Here is an 18,503-nt window from a genome sequence, read left to right on the forward strand (position 1 = left end):
GGTCAGCCGAACTTGTCCGGCCGACCCCAGCCCCATTCCGACGACTAATCTGAGAGCCGGGACCGTTTTGTCGGACCGGGGGCCGGACCTCTTCGGCTGGCAGCGCAGCGCACACCAAAAACGTCGCCATTTTCACATCGGGACTCCGAATTTGATGATCTTGTGCTCGTTGGAATCACAACAAAAATCTCTACACGACCATGTAGGGAAACATCATAGTACAACCACGGAGTATAAGATCAAAAGGGGCAAATTTTAACCTATCTACAAGAGGTAAACCGGTAACACCTCCAATAAGGAAATTGCAACAACTTAAGTTAGAAAACTCGGATTTAGGTAAAACTAATTTAGTTGTAAATAGGATGAAAAGATCTACCCCACAAAGAGTGAAAATATAAAGAATAAGTGGGGTAGATTTTTCCATGAATTTAGAGGTGAAACCTCTCACAACGAAGAACCGGGAAAACTCCAATATTGAAAACACAACAAGTATTTCATGTCGAATCCGTTTTCGATAAACTAGAGATTTTCATGAGAATAAGTACAAGCTCTAAAACACCATATGGATAAGATCCAAATAAGAACAAAGAAAGGTGATGCAAGGATGCAAAGGTTTGAACTCTCTCCGAACAATACAATCAAGTTACTCACTCGAGAGCCCTTTGATAGTGCGGCAACTAACCTATAACCCGTTGTCCCAACTAAACCACGAGACTGGTAACAAAGAAAACCTATAAAGATAAAATCTTAACCTTGCACATTCCACTTGAGCTCGATGATGACGATCTTGACCGCAACAAGATGAAACACCGTTCTTGATTGTGCTTGCTCGATCAAGATGAGGTCTTGCGGATTGCTCCCCCAAACTCCACTATGTATGAGCTTCTTTTTCGGTGCAATTTCACATATCCATGAACATATATGAATGACAAGCTTCAAGCATGTGAGCTCTCCGAGTTGACTCATCTTGAACGTGCATCCCATTTCTTCGTATTGCAACCTTGAAGCCAACTCATGGTTCAAGCATTGCCTATGGTCAACTCCTACACATATGACTCAATGCAAACATTAGTTCATAGGAATTGTCATTAATTACCAAAACCACACATGGGGAATCTATGCACTTTCAGACGGGAGATATGAGGTCATGTAAAATGTTTATGTCTTCTTTTCTCTCACAACTCCCTGCTAGTGGGTATATATTATTTCAACGAAATTTTATTTGGCAACAAATGATTTTTTTAAATGATTTCCTGGTTAAGATCGTTTGGATTCTACCAACTCATATTTTTACAATAGTACAAATAGTGATAGATAGCCACTCATTCTTTGAAAACAATCAAGTGGCAGACAAATTTTTATCATTATCATTTTTCTGTTCAATACCCAGGCAAGCCACATGCACCACCAAACGCCCCAAACTCCTCTTTTCAGCAAAGAAAAGAAAATAAAAGGGACATGTGAGGTGGTTAACTGCTGTCAAAGCTAAGGTAGGAGTAGGACCCTATGTCACTAGTACTATTTTTTTTTTGTCAGATTGACAGCTCTGATTCACCGACTAGAAATATACTCCGTATGCAAGGTTCAGTGAGGGAGATCGACTTGCTTGTTGACGCAGCCTCGGTCTTATTCTTTACCCCCTAAACTCCAAAGTACCTTTATCTTCCTTACGTTGGCCGTATTAGGTTACAAGGCATTGACTCGACCAACTACACATAAACAAACACAAGCTCTGCACAATCGATGGGCGATCGACGGTTGAGAAGATTAGACTGAAAGTTAACTTGACCAAACTCCCAACCTATCGTTCTCACAGCTACTGTAGCTCCTATGACTTCCTGATAGGTTCGTTCGGTAAGGTGATGCAAGATCCAACACCTGAAAGGTGTATATATGAGGCGGCTCTGCGTGTCCCTGTTATACCTCAGTCGTCCCAACCTAGGAAGAAAAGCTCCAAGGAAGACCGCCAAATTGCAGCCACCACCAAATCAGCGCCCAGGGAAAGATGGCGTCTCCGGCTTACAGCATCACCAGGAAAGAGATCGATGGGTTCTGGAGGAGGAAGGAGACGGAAGAGGAGGAGCGGCGCTTTGCCGCTGAGAAGGATGCTGCGAGAACCAAGGCCAAGACGCTTAAGGTTAGGCCCTGCTAGTGATCAGCTGTATTTCTTCTCTCTTTCGAAAGAGGCTCAGAATCATTATCATCGAAATAGACAACAAAAGATCTGTTATATTTTTTTGTTATAATCATGAAACTTCTAAATTTTATTTCTTAATAAAGCATGTACTACCTTCATCCCAAAATACGTCTAGACATCTGTATCGACAAAATCGAGTCACTTATTTTGAGACGGAGGGAGTAATGAAGATGGGTTTGGAGTAATTAACTTTCTTGGGAAGCAGGTGGAAGATTATATGCTGTTCGAGCAAATGATAAAGGAGATTCTTGAGGAGGGAAACGAAGGAGACAAGGCAATGAAGATGGAGAGAGGAATCAAGAAGAACAGATGGACAGAGGCACGGGTCGGCATCAAGCACTGGTAACCTCTTCTAACAACTTCTCTGTAGTAATTCTGGCATCATGAATGCGTCCCTTTCCAAGCACTATGTTTCAGCATCATTTTGGAAATCGGATACTGGTAACCGGTGCGATGTGGGAAACAATCTGTACCCCACTTCATCCACATCCATAGTTGGATGTCCTGTCACAACCCACAGAGCCATCTGCATAGTATAACCTACGGTGAAGAAGTACACGGCATAGGCAATGGAAATAAAAATGCAATGTTGATCATACTGCAAACGTACACGTTGTTTGTTTTTCGTGATACATCATAGGGTATCTTATATGCTTAACGTACGTCCTTGGGAATCTTTCTTAGTTATTTAGGCACTACTGTACTTATGGATGTATGACAGACCACCATGTTCTCCCACTGGGTGCAGGTGGAAAAGAAGCACTTATGCTTATCTAAACGAGCCAGCAGTGACGACATCAATGGATGAGAACGGCAGAAGCAAGCACGCCACCGCGTATACTCCACAAGAGAGATGCGTGAAAGTTTGCTCATTGATTCCTGCTACGTTTGCCATATTCTAATAAGTATTCATTCCAAGGATAAACATATGACCAAATCAGAAAATGTGTACTGGTATATGCATCCGTTGTTATGATAAGGGTGTAATAAATTATGATGTGTATAAGTTTGACCGAGTGTTACTTATGTAATTAAGTGGATAACCTGTTGTTGCTCCGCACTGTACAGAATGCAGACCATTTTCACTTCCGAGTAGTTTGTCAAAACAATTATGCTTGGTACATTTCATTAAAAAATAGCAGGACGAAAAATGAGACTATCATTGTGACCAAAGTTTTAAATCACAAGCTATAGCTGCGCTATATAGCACCGATAGAGCGCTTGGAGGAGGTCTTACCCTCAAAAAAAAAAAAAAACTGGGTTTTTAGCACCGCTAAAACAAGATCTGTTGTCTAGCTAACTTTTGAGAGCTTCTCAAATCAGTGGCTAGATTTTCTTCACCGTATCCATTCCCCAGAATCTTAACGGTCCCTGGACACCTCGAGACCTAGACATGTATTTGTGTCCATCAAACTTTATTATCGTTACCATGTTTTTATGCATAATCTATTTGTTTTTGTGGTTTCTGCAAAACCGTTAAAGGCCTTAGTACCGCTATAGTTATGGTTGATCGATTCTTCGGAATCACAGAACGCACACTTCTTACAACCATTTCAATTTCTTTTAGCGAGGTTGTCTTTGTGAATATGATTTTTTTTTATAGAAACCACATAAAGATCTTGATCTTTAGTGGCACTTTCAGTTTCCAAATGTATTTCCGTAAAAAACGGTATGCCCATTCATAAGATTAGAGTACATAGATTTTAATGTAAAGGCACCTGACGTATTTAAATTTTCAAACGAACACATCTGGGTTCACCATTAAATTAACCATCATAAGCCTCCAAACTAAGAGTAGCCAAGCATCCCATTTATTTCCGGTTGGGGCCCTTCTAAATTCGATATTTAGTGGTCTAGCTGACAGTACACCAGCAACCAAAACATGTTTTCGGCGCATTATATTATACAAGGAGGGGTAGTGTTGTGCTAATGAAGTCTCTTCTAACCAGGTGTCCTCCCAAAAGCGAGTACTCTTCCCATTACCAATGGTGAAGGATCCGCTCGTATAGAAATCATCTTTGACTCCCATCAATCCTTTCTAGAAGGGCGAATTCGTAGGTTTTATGGTCACTTGTGACATCATTTTGTTTTGGAGGTATTTATTGTGTAAGAACTCTTGTCACACACCCTGCTCTATCAGAAGCTTAAAAGCCATTTCAGAACGGCGAAAATTTTATGTTTTATTCCGAAAAGCTATGTCTATCAATCTTCACGGCGTTCCTTTCCTGCCGCGTTCGTAGTTCCTTCCCAGAACAGAGAGTGACAAGACACAATTCATTATACTCTACGGAGATGCGTTATTTTTCCCATAAGAGATGCTTATCGTTGATACCAACCAGGTGTATTTTTGCGTGCACACTTTCCTACCCTTTTGTATTGCTAGGTCCTCTGTTGCTTACCAATCTTGACGCTTCACCCTCGACCATTAATACAATCCATCATAGACCTTATGGCACATGTCTTCCACCTGACACCGGAGAGCTTACGGTCTCTCAACCTACTGCGGGCCAGTAGTACCCATAGTCTCGCAAATAGGCATCCGTTGATATGCGAAAGAAAAAAAAGTACAACTGACTTCTCCACCCCATTGAAGATCTTATGGTTAACATGCAATATATGACACAATAATCACTAGACGATATTTGTTGTTAACCCTAGGTGAACATACATCCACTTGCAATGGAACCTCGACCATCAACACCAACCATGGTTCCATTGCGGACCATAAGATCAGGTTATACTTACGAAACTAGGATTTTGATCTTCATTGTAGAGGTGATAAGTATAATAGTTTGCAAACATTTGATATAAAATAACCAACGACATGCACAAGCATTGAACTTGCCTGGAAACTGTGATGTACTGCAGTTCAATGCTTCGGACTAACCCAGGACCTCAAGTTCTGAAAAGCTAACATCATTGTCTCGTAGGACAATGTTTAAAGATCCAAATGATTCTATTATGCATAATAATGGCATGGATTGGTCTTCTTTGCGAGTTTGCAATAATTAATACCATGTTTTTATATTTAGATAATGATTTCTAGAATAGTTAATAAGCTTTATTTAATTTAAATGAATCATTTTGTCATTCCTTTCGAGTTTGAATTCAAATAATTATTTTGGTATTTAAAGTTTTTTTTTGAAATATAAAATCCATTTTTGAAAGATGTTTTATTTTCAAATAATTGAAATAATCAACTGATTTTTACCAAAAAATAACTAAATATTTTTTATGAAAAATATATTCTCTTGGTTTATAATTTTATTTCATTAGAATAATTTTCTAGGTATTTTAGGAGTTTTCTCTAATGTATCTAAGTGGGAATGATTTTTAAATAATTTTGAGAGTTTTTCTGGATTTCTTTCATTAAAAGAAAATAAAAACATGGACCCCACTGGTCAGACCCACCCCAATAGGGTTAGGTCGACCCAGCCGGCTCGGATAATCATTGACCCGAGCCACCTGCGTCACTCCTCTCCCTACTCGCTCCTCTTGTCTCTCGCCATGACGACCGCGCTGCCTCTACGCTTTCCACGCCGCTCTGACCAACTCTAGATGTCCACGCCGCCGTTGTTGGTCACGGTCGACGTGCTCCTTGACGCCCGTCAATCCTATCCGTGTCGATTTGTTTGCCCCTTCTTTCCTCATCCTTGCGTACCCAACCCCGAAACCTAGAGTTTCGGTTTTGTGGATCCTTCAGTTCCGCCATGCCTCCATTGTGACTGCTACGATAGCCTCCTGGTGATCCATGACCTCTTCTCTTACCTGGTGTCGCTGGAGTTACATCAACACCTCCCTTGGTTCTTCGTAATGGTCATGGCCGCGTGAGCCCTGCCTCACCATGTCTTGGTTGCTGCCCTCAAGCGCTGGTAAGTTTTTTTTGGCCTCCTCTCTTCTCTCTGCTCTGCTCGCTTGTCCAACTCAGTGAGCTTGGTGTTGCTAGGGTTAGGGTTTCAATTAGGTTTGTTCTTTGATTTTTTAAGATAATCCTTCTGTACTAATTGTATCCATACTATTGGATTTAGTGCCGTTGGTGTTTGTCTGTGATTTAATAAATCTCTATTTGTTGATGTATTTGATCTACTACTTCCTTTTGCTCATCATATTCTGTCAGTTTCGACAATTGTCAAAGGTGCAGCATCGAATACTTTCTCTTAGATGATTAATTATTGTAAATAGCTTGTATTTGGAATACCTGACTCCTATGCATCAATAGTATTTCTCTATGTTGTATTCATGAACTTGAGTTATTGTTTCCCCTAGATGATCTGTCATGGATCGAACCCTGGTTTGCACTAGTATTGCCTTAGTTCATTGTTGCTAATTGATACGCGTGAAGCACACGTCCGTTGGGAACCCCAAGAGGAAGGTGTGATGCGTACAGCAGCAAGTTTTCCCTCAGTAAGAAACCAAGGTTATCGAACCAGTAGGAGTCAAGGATCACGTGAAGGTTGTTGGTGGCGGAGTGTAGTGCGGCGCAACACCAGAGATTCCGGCGCCAACGTGGAACCTGCACAACACAATCAAAATACTTTGCCCCAACTTAACAGTGAGGTTGTCAATCTCACCGGCTTGCTGTAAACAAAGGATTAAATGTATAGTGTGGAAGATGATGTTTGTTTGCGAAGAACAGTAAAGAACAAGTATTGCAGTAGATTGTATTTCAGATGTAAAAGAATGGACCGGGGTCCATAGTTCACTAGTGGTGTCTCTCCAATAAGATAAATAGCATGTTGGGTGAACAAATTACAGTTGGGCAATTGACAAATAAAGAGGGCATAACAATGCACATACATATCATGATGACTACTATGAGATTTAATCAGGGCATTACGACAAAGTACATAGACCGCTATCCAGCATGCATCTATGCCTAAAAAGTCCACCTTCGGGTTAGCATCCGCACCCCTTCCAGTATTAAGTTGCAAACAACAGACAATTGCATTAAGTATGGTGCGTAATGTAATCAACACAAATATCCTTAGACAAAGCATTGATGTTTTATCCCTAGTGGCAACAGCACATCCACAACCTTAGAACTTTCTGTCACTGTCCCAGATTCAATGGAGGCATGAACCCACTATCGAGCATAAATACTCCCTCTTGGAGTTACAAGTATCAACTTGGCCAGAGCCTCTACTAGCAACGGAGAGCATGCAAGAACATAAACAACACATATATGATAGATTGATAATCAACTTGACATAGTATTCCATATTCATCGGATCCCAACAAACACAACATGTAGCATTACAAATAGATGATCTTGATCATGATAGGCAGCTCACAAGATCTAACATAATAGCACAATTAGGAGAAGACAACCATCTAGCTACTGCTATGGATCCATAGTCCAAGGATGAACTACTCACACATCAATCCAGAGGCGATCATGGTGATGAAGAGTCCTCCGGGAGATGATTCCCCTCTCCGGCAGGGTGCCGGAGGCGATCTCCTGAATCCCCCGAGATTGGATTGGCGGCGGCTGCGTCTCTGGAAGTATTTCCATATCGTGGCTCTCGGTAATAGGGTTTTCGCGACGGAGGCTATAAGTAGGCGGAAGGGCGGAGTCGGAGGGCTGATGAGGGGCCCACACCATAGGGCGGCGTGGGCCCCTCCCTGGCCGCGCGGCCCTATGGTGGCGGCGCCTCGTCGCCCCACTTCGTAACCCCTTCGGTCTTCTGAAAGCTCCGTGGAAAAATAAGACCCTGGGCGTTGATTTCGTCCAATTCCGAGAATATTTCCTTTGTAGGATTTCTGAAACCAAAAACAGCAGAAAACAACAACTGGCTCTTCGGCATCTCGTCAATAGGTTAGTGCCGGAAAATGCATATAAATGATGTAAAGTATGTATAAAATATGTGAGTATCATCATAAAAGTAGCATGGAACATAAGAAATTATAGATACGTTTGAGACGTATCAAGCATCCCCAAGCTTAGTTCCTACTCGCCCTCGAGTAGGTAAACGATAACAAAGATAATTTCTGAAGTGACATGCTATCATAATCTTGATCAATACTATTGTAAAGAATATGAGATGAATGCAGTGATTCGAAGCAATGGTAAAGACAATGATTAAACAACTGAATCATATAACAAAGACTTTTCATGAATAGTACTTTCAAGACAAGCATCAATAAGACTTGCATAGGAGTTAACTCATAAAGCAATAGATTCTTAGTAGAAAGTTTTGAAGCAATGATGCTGTCCAGGACTGGCGCGTGGTTGACGAGGGAGGAAATGGTGTAGCTTTCCTTCGTTCCCCGGCAACGGCGCCAGAAAATAGCTTGATGTCTACGCACACTCCTTTTCCCGTAGACAGTGTTGGGCCTCCAGGAGCAGAGGTTTGTAGAACAGCAGCAAGTTTTCCCTTAAGTGGATCACCCAAGGTTTATCGAACTCAGGGAGGAAGAGGTCAAAGATATCCCTCTCAAGCAACCCTACGATCACAATGCAAGAAGTCTCTTGTGTCCCCAACACACCTAATACACTTGTCAGATGTATAGGTGCACTAGTTCGGCGAAGAGATAGTGAAATACAAGTGGTATGAATGAATATGAGCAGTAGTAATGGCACCAGAAAATAGCTTGCTGCTACAACTGGCGTGTGGTTGATGGTGGGAATATTGCAGGCAGTACAGATGCAGTAGAACAGTAAACAAGCGATGATTGCAGTATCTGGGAACAAGGCCTAGGGATAATACTTTCACTAGTGTACACTCTCAACATTGATCACATAATAAAACCACTCTACACTCTCTTGTTGGATGATGAACACCACTAATTGTGTAGGGCTACAAGAGCACCTCAATGCCGGAGTTAACAAGCTCCATAATATTCAATGTTCATGTTTAATAACCTTAGAGTGCATGATAGACCAACGCAATTATACCGAGTACTAACATAGCATGCACACTGTCACCATCATACTATGAAAGGAGGAATAGATCACATCAATACCATCATAGTAATAGTTAACTTCATAATCTACAAGAGATCACAATCATAAACTACGCCAAGTACTACATGATGCACACACTGTCACCATTACATCATGGAGGAGGAATAGAGTTGTTATCACCAGAATTTGACCAGATCAGAGGTGTGCCGCGATCAAGATTGGGCTTGAAGAATATACATGGAAGAAATACGTGAACCGGCCTTGTACACGAAGTTTGGGCAGTTTGCCCTTGTATCTGTAAATATAGTAGGATACGTGTCGGTTAGTTAGAGTTTGGCTCATGCACGGTTGGGATTATTCCCACGTTAGAAAGTCCACGGACTATAAATATGTATCTAGGGTTATCGAGAAAAACAACAATCACGTTCATCACAAACCAATCTTGGCGCATCGCCGACCCCTTGTTTCGAGGGTTTCTTCCGGGTAAGCATCATGCTGCCTAGATGGCATCTTGCAATCTAGGCAGTATACGTTTATTCGTCGTTCATGCGTTGCTCGTACTGAAGCCTTTTTGATGGCGAGCAACGTGATTATAATAGATGTGTTAGGGTTAGCATTGTTCTACCGTGCTACATGCTTCCGTCCATGCAACCCTTAGACGTCTAGCCGTCCTTACACCTTTCTTAGATGTAAGTGTAGGATAACGTTGCATAGAAAACAAAAAATTTCCTACCGCGAACACGCAATCCAAGCCAAGATACAATCTAGAAGACGGTAGCAACGAGGGGGTATCGAGTCTCACCCTTAAAGAGATTCCAAAGCCTACAAGAGGAGGCTCTTGTTGCTGCGGTAGACGTTCACTTGCCGCTTGCAAAAGCGCGTAGAAGATCTTGATCACGATCGGTTCCGGCGCCACGAACGGGCAGCACCTCCGTACTCGGTCACACGTTCGGTTGTTGATGAAGACGACGTCCACCTCCCCGTTCCAGCGGGCAGCGGAAGTAGTAGCTCCTCTTGAATCCGACAGCACGACGGCGTGGTGTCGGTGGTGGTGGAGAAGTCCGGTGGAGCTTCGCTAAAGCTACGCGGGAGTTATGGAGGAGAGGGGGGCGGCTAGGGTTTGGGAGGGAGTGGCCGGCCTCAAGGGGGTGCGGCCAACTTGTGGCTTTGTGGTGGCCAGCCCCCTCCCCTATGCCCCTCATTATATAGGTGGATCCCCAAGTGTTGGTGTCCAAGTCTTCGAATAAGACCCGAACCAAAAACCTTCCATATGGAGGGGAAACCTAGCCAAGCTAGGACTCCCACTAGAGGTGGGAGTTCCACCTCCCATATGGGGGGGTGGCCGGCCCCCTAAGGGGGAGTCCACTTGGGACTCCTCCCCCACCAGGGTTGGCCGGCCATGGAGGTGGAGTCCCATGTGGACTCCACCTTCCTTGGTGGTTTCTTCCGGACTTTTCTAGAACCTTCTAGAACCTTCCATAGAACCTTCCGCGACATTTTAATTCACATAAAATGACATCCTATATATGAATCTTATTCTTCGGACCATTCCGGAACTCCTCGTGATGTCCGGGATCTCATCCGGGACTCCGAACAAATATTCGAACTCCATTCCATATTCAAGTACTACCATTTCAACATCCAACTTTAAGTGTGTCACCCTACGGTTCGTGAACTATGCGGACATGGTTGAGTACTCTCTCCGACCAATAACCAATAGCGGGATCTGGAGATCCATAATGGCTCCCACATATTCAACGATGACTTTAGTGATCGAATGAACCATTCACATACGATACCAATTCCCTTTGTCACGCGATATTTTACTTGTCCGAGGTTTGATCTTCGGTATCACTCTATACCTTGTTCAACCTCGTCTACGACAAGTACTCTTTACTCGTACCGTGGTATGTGGTCTCTTATGAACTCATTCATATGCTTGCAAGACATTAGACGACATTCCACCGAGAGGGCCCAGAGTATATCTATCCGTCATCGGGATGGACAAATCCCACTGTTGATCCATATGCCTCAACTCATACTTTCCGGATACTTAATCCCACCTTTATAGCCACCCATTTACGCAGTGGTGTTTGGTGTAATCAAAGTACCTTTCCGGTATAAGTGATTTACATGATCTCATGGTCATAAGGACTAGGTAACTATGTATCGAAAGCTTATAGCAAATAACTTAATGACGAGATCTTATGCTACGCTTAATTGGGTGTGTCCATTACATCATTCATACAATGACATAACCTTGTTATTAATAACATCCAATGTTCATGATTATGAAACTAATCATCCATTAATCAACAAGCTAGTTTAAGAGGCATACTAGGGACTTCTTGTTGTCTACATATCACACATGTACTAATGTTTCAGTTAATACAATTATAGCATGATATATAAACATTTATCATAAACATAAAGATATAAATAATAACCACTTTATTATTGCTTCTAGGGCATATCTCCTTCAGTCTCCCACTTGCACTAGAGTCAATAATCTAGATTACATTGTAATATACCTAACACCCATGGCATTCTGGTGTTGGTCATGCTTTGCCCTAGGGAGAGCTTTAGTCAACGGATCTGCTACATTCAGATCAGTGTGTACTTTGCAAATCTTTACTTCTCCATCTTCGATGTACTCGCGAATCGAGTGGTAACGCAGCTTGATATGCTTCAGCCTCTTGTGTGACCTTGGCTCTTGTGCATTGGCGATGGCACCCATGTTATCACAGTAAATGATTAATGGGTCCAATGCACTAGGAACCACACCGAGCTCTACAATGAACCTCTTCATCCATACCACTTCTGATGAAGCCTCTGAAGCCGCTATGTACTCTGATTCTGTTGAAGACTTCGCCACCGTGCACTTTGCTTGAGCTTGCCCAGCTTCTGCAGCACCATTCAATATAAACACGTACCCAGATTGTGACTTAGAGTCATCAGGATCAGTGTTCCAACTTGCATCGGTGTAACCACTTACAACGAGCTCTTGGTCACCTCCATAACAAAGAAAACATATCCTTAGTTCTTTTCAAGTACTTCAGGATATTCTTGACCGCTGTCCAGTGTTCCATTCCTGGATCACTTTGATATCTGCTAGTCAAACTAACAGCATGTGCTATATCCGGTCTAGTACATAGCATGGCATACATGATAGATCCTCTTGCCGAGGCATAGGGGATTTTACTCATCCTTTCTCTTTCTTCTGCCGTAGCCGGTCCTTGAGTCTTACTCAAGACTTTGCACAGTAACATAGGTAAGAACCCTTTCTTACTTTCGTCCATTCTAAACTTCTTTAGAATCTTGTCCAGATATGTACTCTGTGATAGCCCTATTAGGCGTCTTGAACTATCTCTATAAATCTTGATGCCTAATATATACGATGCTTCACCAAGGTCTTTCATTGAAAAACTATTATTCAAATAACCTTTAACAACTTGCTTAATAGTTCTATATCATTCCCGATCAACAATATGTCATCTACATATAATATCAGGAATGCTACTGAGCTCCCACTCACTTTCTTGTAAATACGAGGCCTCTCCATGACCTTTGTATAAACCCGAAGTCTTTGATCACCTTATCAAAGCGTCGGTTCCAACTTCTTGATGCTTGCTTCAGTCCATAGATTGAACGCTGAAGTTTGCATACTTTGTCAGCATTTTTAGGATCGACAAAACCTTTGGGTTGTACCATATACAACTCTTCCTCAATGTCTCCATTAAGGAACGCCGTTTTGACATCCATCTGCCAAATCTCATAATCGAAAAATGCAGCTATTGCTAACAAAATCCTCACAGATTTTAGCTTCGCTACAGGTGAGAAAGTCTCATCGTAGTCAACTCCTTGAATTTGTCGGAAACCCTTTGCGACAAGTCGAGCTTTATAGACGATAATATTACCATCAGCATCTGTTTTTCTCTTGAAGATCCATTTATTTTCGACAGCCTTTCGGCTATCAGGTAAGTCTACCAAAGTCCATACTTTGTTATCATACATGGATCCCATTTCGGATTTCATGGCTTCTTGCCATTTATTGGAATCTGGGCTCATCATCGCTTCTTCATACGTCGCAGGGTCCTCATCATTGTTATCCACAATCATGACATTTAGACAAGGATCATACCAATCAGGAGTGGCACGTTCCCTTGTCGATCTGCGAGGTTCAGTAGTTTCCTCGTTCGAAGTTTCATGATCATTATCATTAGCTTCCTCTGTTGCCGGTGTAGGTGGTACAGGTACAACTTCCGATCTTTGCGCTACTACGATCAACGAGTATAGATTCATCAATCTCATCGAGTTCTACTTTTCTTCCAGTCACTTCTTTAGTGAGAAATTCTTTCTCAAGAAAGGTTCCGTTCTTAGCAACAAAGATTTTGCCTTCGGATCTGTGATAGAAAGTGTACCCTATAGTTTCCTTAGGGTATCCTATGAAGACGCATTTCTCCGCTTTGGGTTCTAGCTTGTCCGGTTGTAACTTCTTTACATAGGCTTCGCAACCCCAAACTTTCAGGAACGACAGCTTAGGTTTCTTATTAAACCATAGTTCATACGGTGTCGTTTCTACGGATTTTGATGGTGCTCTATTTAAAATGAATGCGGCTGTCTCTAATGCATAACTCCAAAATGATAACGGCAAATCAGTAAGAGACATCATAGAACGAACCATATCTAAGAGAGTTCGATTACGACGTTCGAACACACCGTTACGTTGAGGTGTTCCCGGCGGTGTCAATTGTGAAAGTATTCCGCATTTCTTTAAATGCATGCCAAACTCATAACTCAGATATTCACCTCCACGATCAGATCGTAGAAATTTAATCTTCTTGTTACGTTGATTTTCTACTTCACTTTGAAATTCCTTAAACTTCTCGAAAGTTTCGGATTTATGTTTCATGAAATAGATATACCCATATCTACTCAGATCATCTGTGAAGGTTAGAACATAACGATAACCACCGCGCGATGCTACGCTCATTGGTCCGCACACATCGGTATGTATGATTTCCAATAAGTCAGTAGCTCGCTCCATCATACCAGAAAATGGAGTCTTAGTCATTTTACCCATTAGACATGCTTCGCATCTATCAAGTGACTCAAAGTCAAGTGATTCAAGTAATCCATCAGTATGGAGTTTCTTCATGCGTTTCACTCCAATATGACCAAGACGACAGTGCCACATATAAGTAGAATTATCATTCAATTTAATTCGCTTAGCATCAATGTTATGTATATGCGTATCACTACTATCGAGATCTAACAGAAATAAGCCATTCTTTTGTGGTGCTCGACCATAAAAGATATTATTCATAAAAATAGAACAACCATTATTCTCAGACTTGAATGAATAACCGTCTTGCATTAAACAAGATCCAGATATAATGTTCATGCTCAACGCAGGTACATAATAGCAATTATTTAGGCTTAAAACTAATCCCGAAGGTAGATGTAGAGGAAGTGTGCCGACTGCGATCACATTGACCTTGGATCCGTTTCCAACGCGCATCGTCACTTCATCTTTCAGCAGTTGTCGTTTATTCTTTAGTTCCTGTTTCGAGTTACAAATATGAGCAACCGAACCAGTATCAAATACCCAGGTACTAGAACGAGAACCAGTGAAATGAACATCTATAACATGTATATCAGATATACCTTCTTTCTTCTTCTTGACAAGGCCGCTCTTTAGATCAGCCAGATACTTGGAGCAATTACGCTTCCAGTGTCCCTTCTCCTTGCAGTAATAACACTCAGCATCAGGCTTAGGCCTGTTCTTAGGTTTCACGGGAGGCGTGGCAGCTTTCTTGCCACCCTTCTTGAATTTTCCCTTAGACTTGCCCTGTTTCTTGAAACTGGTGGTCTTGTTGACCATCAACACTTGGTGCTCTTTCTTGATCTCAATCTCAGCAGCTTTTAGCATGCCAAAGAGTTCAGGTAACTCCTTGTTCATGTTCTGCATATTGTAGTTCATCACAAAGTTCTTGTAACTTGGTGGCAGTGATTGAAGGACACGATTAATCCCCAGTCTGTTAGGAATCACTATTCCCAAGTCACTGAGTTTCTTCGCATGCCCGGTCATGGCGAGCATGTGCTCACTAACGGAGCTGCCTTCTTCCATCATGCAGCTGAAGAATTGTTTCGATGCTTCATAGCATTCCACGGCCGCATGAGTCTCAAAAATAGCTTTCAGCTCTTTCATCAACTCATGAGGATCGTGGTGCTCAAAACGTTTTTGAAGATCGGATTCCAGACTGCACAGGATGGCACACTGAACTTGAGAGTACCGAATTTTCCGAGTCTCGTAAACAGCTTTTACTTCATCGGTTTCAGTTTCTGCAGGAGGGTCACCTAGCGGTGCATCAAGCACATATTGCAGATTTCCGCCAGAGAGGAAGATCCTCACATGACGGAACCAGTCGGTGAAGTTGCTACCATTGCTCTTAAGTTTCTCTTTCTCTAGGAACTGATTAAAATTGATTGGGGACGCCATCTCTACAACATATATTTGCAAAAGTTTAGACTAAGTTTATGACAAATTGAGTTCAAATTTTAATTCAACATAATTAAAAATCTAGGTGAACTCCCACTCAAAACAATATCCCTCGCATTGTCTTAGTGATCACACAAACCAAATCCATCACACCTAAACCCGATCATCACGAGAAAAAGTGTGATTTCAATGGCGAACACTCAAAGTGTTCATCATATCAACCATATGATTCATGCTCTACCTTTCGGTATCACGTGTTCCGAGACCATGTCTGTACATGCTAGGCTCGTCAAGGCCACCTTAGTATCCGCATGTGCAAAACTGTCTTGCACCCGTTGTATGTACTTATTGAATCTATCACACCCGATCATCACGAGATGCTTCGAAACGACAAGACTTGGTAACGGTGCTACTAAGGATGAACACTTTATTATCTTGAGATTTTAGTGAGGGATCATCTTATAATGCTACCGTCGCGATCTAAGCAAAATAAGATGCATAAAAGGATTAACATCACATGTAGTTCATATGTGATATGATATGGCCCTTTTGTCTTTGCGCCTTTGATCTTCATCTCCAAAGCACGGACATGATCTCCATCATCTTCGGGCATGATCTCCATCATCATCGGCGTAGCGTCAAGGTCAATGGCGCCGTCTTCATGATTGTCCTCCATGTAGCAACTATTACAACTACTTTGAAATACTACTCAACATGAAATTTAAAGACAACCATAAGGCTCCTGCCGGTTGCCACAATACAATAATGATCATCTCATACATATTCATCATCACATTATGGCCATATCACATCACCAAACCCTGCAAAAACAAGTTAGACGTCTCTAATTTGGTTTGCATATTTTACGTGGTTTAGGGTTTTCGAGAGAGATCTAATCTACCTACGAACATGAACCACAACGTTGATACTAATGTTTTCAATAGAAGAGTAAATTGAATCTTCACTATAGTAGGAGAGACAGACACCCGCAAAGGCTCTTATGCAATACAAGTTGCATGTCGAACGAGGAACAAGTCTCATGAACGCGGTCATGTAAAGTTAGTCTGAGCCGCTTCATCCCACTATGCCACAAAGATGCAAAGTACTCAAACTAAAGATAACAAGAGCATCAACGCCCACAAAACCATTGTGTTCTACTCGTGCAACCATCTATGCATAGACACGGCTCTGATACCACTGTAGGATAACGTTGCATAGAAAACAAAAAAATTTCCTACCGCGAACACGCAATCCAAGCCAAGACGCAATCTAGAAGACGGTAGCAACGAGGGGGTATCGAGTCTCACCCTTGAAGAGATTCCAAAGCCTACAAGAGGAGGCTCTTGTTGCTGCGGTAGACGTTGACTTGCCGCTTGCAAAAGCGCGTAGAAGATCTTGATCACGATCGGTTCCGGTGCCACGAACGGGCAGCACCTCCGTACTCGGTCACACGTTCGGTTGTTGATGAAGACGACGTCCACCTCCCCGTTCCAGCGGGCAGCGGAAGTAGTAGCTCCTCTTGAATCCGACAGCATGACGGCGTGGTGTCAGTGGTGGTGGAGAAGTCCGGCGGAGCTTCGCTAAAGCTACGCGGGAGTTATGGAGGAGAGGGGGGCGGCTAGGGTTTGGGAGGGAGTGGCCGGCCTCAAGGGGGTGCGGCCAACTAGTGGCTTTGTGGTGGCCAGCCCCCTCCCCTATGCCCCTCATTATATAGGTGGATCCCCAAGTGTTGGTGTCCAAGTCTTCGAATAAGACCCGAACCAAAAACCTTCCATATGAAGGGGAAACCTAGCCAAGCTAGGACTCCCACTAGAGGTGGGAGTTCCACCTCCCATATGGGGGGTGGCCGGCCCCCTAAGGGGGAGTCCACTTGGGACTCCTCCCCCACTAGGGTTGGCCGGCCATGGAGGTGGAGTCCCATGTGGACTCCACCTTCCTTGGTGGTTTCTTCCGGACTTTTCTAGAACCTTCCATAGAACCTTCCGCGACATTTTAATTCACATAAAATGACATCCTATATACGAATCTTATTCTCCGGACCATTTCGGAACTCCTCGTGATGTCCGGGATCTCATCCGGGACTCCGAACAAATATTCGAACTCCATTCCATATTCAAGTACTACCATTTCAACATCCAACTTTAAGTGTGTCACCCTACGGTTTGTGAACTATGCGGACATGGTTGAGTACTCTCTCCGACCAATAACCAATAGCGGGATCTGGAGATCCATAATGGCTCCCACATATTCAACTATGACTTTAGTGATCGAATGAACCATTCACATACGATACCAATTCCCTTTGTCACGCGATATTTTACTTGTCCGAGGTTTGATCTTCGGTATCACTCTATACCTTGTTCAACCTCGTCTCCTGACAAGTACTCTTTACTCGTACCGTGGTATGTGGTCTCTTATGAACTCATTCATATGCTTGCAAGACATTAGACGACATTCCACCGAGAGGGCCCAGAGTATATCTATCCGTCATCGGGATGGACAAATCCCACTGTTGATCCATATGCCTCAACTCATACTTTCCGGATACTTAATCCCACCTTTATAGCCACCCATTTACGCAGTGGTGTTTGGTGTAATCAAAGTACCTTTCCGGTATAAGTGATTTACATGATCTCATGGTCATAAGGACTAGGTAACTATGTATCGAAAGCTTATAGCAAATAACTTAATGACGAGATCTTATGCTACGCTTAATTGGGTGTGTCCATTACATCATTCATACAATGACATAACCTTGTTATTAATAACATCCAATGTTCATGATTATGAAACTAATCATACATTAATCAACAAGCTAGTTTAAGAGGCATACTAGGGACTTCTTGTTGTCTACATATCACACATGTACTAATGTTTCAGTTAATACAATTATAGCATGA

At 42.5% G+C, this 18,503-nt stretch overlaps 1 protein-coding gene across 1 annotated transcript; it reads left to right on the plus strand.

The window, feature by feature from the left end:
- The first annotated feature begins 1,869 nt into the window (after positions 1-1,869).
- LOC127335953 (uncharacterized) lies at positions 1,870-3,286 on the plus strand. Its single transcript, XM_051362690.1, has 3 exons — positions 1,870-2,137; positions 2,403-2,539; positions 2,946-3,286. The coding sequence occupies exons 1-3, from the start codon at positions 2,006-2,008 to the stop codon at positions 3,097-3,099; spliced, it is 423 nt and encodes a 140-aa protein (XP_051218650.1). The 5' UTR covers positions 1,870-2,005; the 3' UTR covers positions 3,100-3,286.
- Positions 3,287-18,503: the final 15,217 nt, after the last annotated feature.

This window comes from Lolium perenne, chromosome 2, assembly GCF_019359855.2.
Source record: "Lolium perenne isolate Kyuss_39 chromosome 2, Kyuss_2.0, whole genome shotgun sequence".
Lineage (NCBI taxonomy): Eukaryota > Viridiplantae > Streptophyta > Magnoliopsida > Poales > Poaceae > Lolium > Lolium perenne.